General features: G+C 40.9%; 1 protein-coding gene across 1 annotated transcript in view; it reads left to right on the top strand.

Moving 5' to 3' along the window:
• The first annotated feature begins 3364 nt into the window (after positions 1–3364).
• Positions 3365–6000, top strand: part of LOC139286364 (cytosolic carboxypeptidase 4-like) — a 149651-nt gene continuing 147015 nt past the window's right edge. The window contains exon 1 of the mRNA XM_070907120.1: positions 3365–3446. Coding sequence (XP_070763221.1) covers positions 3365–3446 — 82 coding nt within the window. The remainder of the gene's footprint in view (positions 3447–6000) is intronic.

Here is a 6000-nt window from a genome sequence, read left to right as displayed (position 1 = left end):
CCCATAACATAAATTAATAAATTAATTAACCAAAAAAAACCCAAAATACATAATTTCTGTAAAATATTACAAAAATCAAATAGCCATGGTCTATCTTCATAAATGCTCTTTGTGCCTGTAATATACCACGAACAGTCCCTAAATGCTCCACACTAGCCAATATGGTCTCAACAGTACACTCTAGTCTGTGTGAGTTACATGGCAGGCCTGTCACACATGCCTTGACAAATGAACAGACCAAACCGCCTGACTTTGTTTCTGTGAGTTAGCCAAATGGCCACTGTAGCTTGACCAAAATCACTCACTTTTTCTCATGGTCTGCACCAGAGATTGGCTCTTGCCGGGGTAAGGGGACTTGCTTATTTATTGGTGTGACTAGGAAACGTGTTTGTGGAACAAGGCTAGGCATGGATGTGTGGCATTTGAAAGTGAATTTTAAGTATCAAATGCCTACTACAAACATGATTCAAAAGTAATACACACTTGCAATTTTTTGAAAGGATTGGTTCATCTCTTATCTGTCCAACAGCTGCTTTTGTGTTGTTACTACTGTTGTGTTTGTAATTAAACCTCTTCTTAAAAAGCCCACCCTTGATCCAGAGGTTTTAGCCAACTATAGACCTATATCTAACCTAAGATCCTTGAGAAAGCAGTCGCCAATCAGCTGTGTGACTTTCTACACAACGATAAGTTATTTGAGGACTTTCAGTCAGGTTTCAGAGCGCATCATAGCACAGAGACAGCACTGATGAAAGTTACAAATGACCTTCTAATTGCATTAGACAATTGGACTTGTCTCTGTACTTGTTTTCTTAGATCTTAGTGCAGCATTCAACATCATTGACCATCACACCCTATTACAGAGACTGGAACATTTAATTGGCATTAGAGGAACTGTACTAAGCTGGTTTAAGTCCTATTTATCAGATCAATCTCAGTTAGTACATATTAACAATGAATCCTCCATGCATGCTAAAGTCAGTCACAGAGTTCCACAAGGTTCTGTGCTTGGACCAACACTATTCACCTTATATATGCTTCATTTAGGCAATATTATTAGAAAACACACACATTTTCATTGTTATACGGATGATACCCAATTATATCTATCGATCAAGCCAGATGAAACCAATCAGTTAGCTAAACTTCAAGCATGCCTTAAGGACATAAAAACCTGGATGACCTGCAATTATCTGATGTTAAACTCAGACAAAACTGAAGTTATTGTACTTGGCCCTGAACACCTCCAAAACACATTATCTAAAGATATATTTACTCCAGATGGCATTGCCCTGGCCTTCAGCCATGAGATTCTGTGAGGAATCTCTAAGTTCTTCTCACGTAAAACAAACTTCAAGGACTGCTTTCACCTATGTAACGTTGCAAAAATATCAGGAATATCCTGTCTCAGCAGATGCAGAAAAACTGGGTTACTTGTGGTTCCTAGAGTCTCCAAAAGTAGAATGGGAGCCAGAGCCTTCAGCTATCAAGCTCCTCTCCTGTTACTTCATTTTACTGTCTTTGTGTTTTATAATCTGTTCTATTTTTTTGGCTTTTAGTTTGTTCTGTTTTATTGTAAAGCACTTTGTAACTGTGTTTTGAAAGGCATAAATAAAGTTTATTATTATTATTATAACGTGTTAGTTAGTGCTATTTTCTTTGCTGTCATGTGCTGGGGAAGTCGACGCCTACAGAATCAACAAACTCATCAGGAAGGCTGGCTCTGTCCTGGTGGAACTTGATTCTTTGGTGGTGGTGTAAGAGAGGAGGATGCTGCCCAAACTGCGGAACATTGTGGACAATGACTCTCAAGCCTCTGGCATACTTTTTGTGTTCCGCATCGGCGGACAGTTGCAAACTTGTAGCGGTCGTGCGGACATACGTGCATCCATTCATAGTACAACTGAGGGTCTGTGATGGTCTGGCGTTCCACGCATGCTCATGAAGGAAATCCTTCTTCCTGTGGCAATCAAACTTTACAACTCATCATCTACCTCATGTCGAGAGATGGACAGCAGAGACATGAGGTGCTGAGGTGGCTCCAGACATTTCAGCTCTGGTATAAATCTCCCTCTTTCTCTCTGGATAACATAATGTGCAATAATGGGAAATGATGTACAATATCATGGACATAAACATTGAACATTTTGAATAAACCATATAGACGTACCAATATTTTGTATATTTGCACTCTTTCCCACTTTGTACTGCAACTGCTGCACAACAATTTCCCTTTGGATAAATAAAGTTCGATCCTATCTTATCTTAAATTTGCAGGAATTATGTGCATCTATTGCACAAAAGCTACACTTTATTTACACATACTTCCAGTTCCACAAAAACGACGAGAGGTGTGTTTTTCGGTAAGTATCTGATAAAGAATTTCTCTTGGGTTTAACCAGTGCAGGACTTATCTGCAGTAGAATTTGCGAGTATAAAGCAACAATGATTGAAATTAATAAATTGGGTCCAAGGTGGGTTTGATAGGTGCACAAAGATTGACTTGGCTGTTCACATATGAAACATTTAGATTAGCTTGTTACACTGAGAAAGCCCAGGAGATGAGAAAAAAAGCTCTTTACTGGATCAGTTGTAGGTACGTAGCAGTTCTTTTCAGTGTACAGTTCAAGTAGTATTTTTTTCAACTATGAATTTTAAAGAATATAGAAGTACTTCATAATGTCGATTTATTTTTGCTCTTTCGTATATGTATAGATGCATGTTTTATAAAATAGCAGCGTCATGTGGGATGGGCCAGATGTTTGGCATGACACAGAATTAAAAACTAAACAAACAAAATCAAAAAAATTCTGAATTTCAGACTATTTATGTAGCGCCAAAGGGTGGCGAGGGAGGTGTGGGGGCATGCAACATTAGACCCCTGGAATCCCTTTAAAGACAAATGAACCCCCCCCCCCCCACACACACACACACACACACATTCATATACATACACATACACACACATTGATGGATTGATGTCTTTCACAGCAGTAGGAAACAGTGGAGCCTCTGACTCACACTGTTGACAGGGGTGATTTACATGCACAGACAGTACTCTGTTCACCTTACACCACACACACACCCAGGGGCTATACGTCAACCCCCCCCCCCCCCGCAGAGCTGTTTGACATTTGGGCCTCTAACCAATGGGCAGGCAAAAGGCACAAGGGCATTTTTAACGCAGGCCAGGTGCTTATAAGTGCTGCTTGCACACTTGCTCTCCCTCCAGTCATACACACCAGCCTGGGGTTCCCTCACACTTGCTCCCAGGGAGAGGAAAGGGAGTCTCTTTTTATCGCCTGCCAGATAACCAGACAGACATACACACATACCTGCAGAGAAACAAGTGTAAACAGTCATCATGTTTGGTTACGGTCGTAACAATTTTACCTGGAATGGCACTCTGAGAGAGCTGGAGGGCAGATACCCAGCCTTCTGCACAGGTAGGAACAAACTGAGTGTGTATGTGTCTGTGTGTGTTATTCATATGCATTTTTATACTGTGAGAGAGAGAGAGAGAGAGAGAGAGAAAGAGAGAGAGAGCTGCTGATTTGGTTTGGCAGCCTCTGTAAGGTTGGCATGAGTCACAGCATGTTTTTACACATCAAAGCCACTTCAGTATGAGCATTTTGTTGCAGTTGAAGGATCATACAGTGTCCTAGCCTATAGCCTAGAAATAATGTAACCTTGGAGCTTTCATTGTTTTAATTTTTACGTAAATACTTTAAATACTAATACCAATACTAATCTGAGGTTCTTAATTAAAGTTACAAACCTTTAACCTGACAGTGGTAATTTCAAAGTCATCTTCATCATTAAAGTCATCAACTTAATAGAAATAAGTAGCCAAATCTTTGCTGTGAGTGACAAGATGCAAAGAATCACAGTGTTGGAAAGCATCTTTTGTCAGTATTGTCATAGCAAGGCTGCCTGCACACCAGAGCTAATGTCTCCAGGGTCATTCAAGCTGCACTGCTATCTCTGCTATTTGGCTCTGTTATGTCCTGAATGTGAGTGTGCATTCTGTGTCTTGGCTCTCCAGAGTAATGGGATGTCTGATGAGAGGCATCACAGAGAGGAGCAAAGTAGCACCCATTAGCGACATAAGATATGTGATTATGTTGAAGGAAAATCAGGTCAACTGTGAATTCAATTCAACAAGGCAACACATTGATACTCTCTGCAATAGACTGATGGTGTAGCAGTTAAAGTTTCAGAGTTTAATTTTTGAAACAATGCGTCCAAGATTCAGACAGAAGTAGACTTTTATCCAATGTCATTTTCGCTGAGTGAAACCACAACTGTTCCTAGTAGATTAAATCAGCTATAGCAAGTTAATTAAAGAAGACCTATTATGCTTTTCCTTATTTTCTGTCATATACATAGTGCTATATATATATTATAATATACAATGTTGGATATTCCTATTAAACATTACCAAAGTTGCCAAATAATGAGGAAAACACACCCCTGTGAGCCAAAAGCTCAGTTTTCAGACTGCTCAGAACGCTCCCTTCACTTTTTGTGTCTTACTTCCGTGAGACCTATTATGAAATACATCCCGGATTTCCTCGGATGGTCATCTGCTCAGGGCACAGCAGTGACAGCACGCCCACGAAGAAGAAGAAAAAAGAAAAAAAGCACGCTCACGAAGTAGAGGGACGTGCTCATCCACCCTCTCAGTCTGTCTCAGTTAATCGGCTGCTCTGCTCAGGACTCCTCTTTACAACTACTCAGGTTGTTCAGTAAGTCTCACAGAAAGTGATTTTTCTGTTGTGAAGGAAAGTAGGTAGGTAGTAGTTAGTTTCTAGTTTCAATCTATGCTCTTAATTAGCTGACTCTAACCATCTGACTCTTGGAGCCCGGGACTGAAAACCTCCTCCTCCCAGCGGTCCAAAGCTCCTGTGCTGGTGGTGTAAACACCAACACTCCCCTGCTCAGAACTAACTGAGCTAACGGCAGCTACAGTTAGCAGCAGTTAGCAGTTACTTTATAAAGCTTTCTGTCCATCAGGAAACTCTGTATATCACCGAGAATTGAGGCAGAGCAGCTGGAGGACATCAGAGGGAAAACCAGAAAACATTTTCTCCATAAAATGATAGAGTTTCACCAAAATCAGTGAATAAAGTTGTGTGTTTTTGTACAGTAATCAGTGAAGCCCAGTTCCCAGAAACACTTGTTTTACCGTTTTGGTCAGATAAGTTCATCAAATTCAGTGCCCCATATCTCTATTTTCCAAGCTAAGTTACTGTTGCTGTCATGCAGTTGACCACAGCCACTCGAGTATGCTCAGAGGCGTCTCCCTTCCTCTCGTGGGCTGCAGGGAGCCAGCCAATCAGAAGAAAGTGTTCTTTTAGGGAGGCGGGCCTTAAAGAGACAGGAGCTCAATGGCTTGTGTCAGACAGAGGGTGAACTGAGGGGCTGCATGAAGGGCCAGAATAAGATGAATAAGGACTTATTTGGATCTGTGAATCATGCAAAGCTACTCCAGTGGAGTCCCAGAATAAAGATATACAGCTGGAAATGAGCATAATACCTCCTCTTTAATGCTGAGTCAGTGAGTTGTCCCCATGTCCAATAAGAGGACAGAGTGGCTAACGTAACTCTAACCTCTGATATAGTATCATCCAGGACACAGTGGATGTGTCAGTCCTGAATGTAACCTGTAACCCCACAAATCACCTTGGCTTTGGATGTTAGGTGACTACCTAGTGTAGGCAGTAAACTAGTTAGCCAGGGGTGCTTATAAGGATTACGTTAGAGCAAATCCATTCCTTACACTTCTTCTCTGGTGTTTTTGGTTTTGATATGGTAACAGTTGCGAAACTGTGATTGAACAATCAGTATTGGGGGGAGGGATTTAGTAAACTGACAATTACTGTATGTAACAGTGAGGCTTTAATGTTGTATTGCTATTGGCTAAATGGGTTTTAATTGACAAACAGGTCTTAATATACAGCCACAGAGAACAGAATCAGTGTAAAAGGAGTATGAGTC

Source organism: Enoplosus armatus, chromosome 6 (genome assembly GCF_043641665.1).
Source record: "Enoplosus armatus isolate fEnoArm2 chromosome 6, fEnoArm2.hap1, whole genome shotgun sequence".
NCBI lineage: Eukaryota > Metazoa > Chordata > Actinopteri > Centrarchiformes > Enoplosidae > Enoplosus > Enoplosus armatus.
This window is presented reverse-complemented; position numbering and strand designations above follow the sequence as displayed.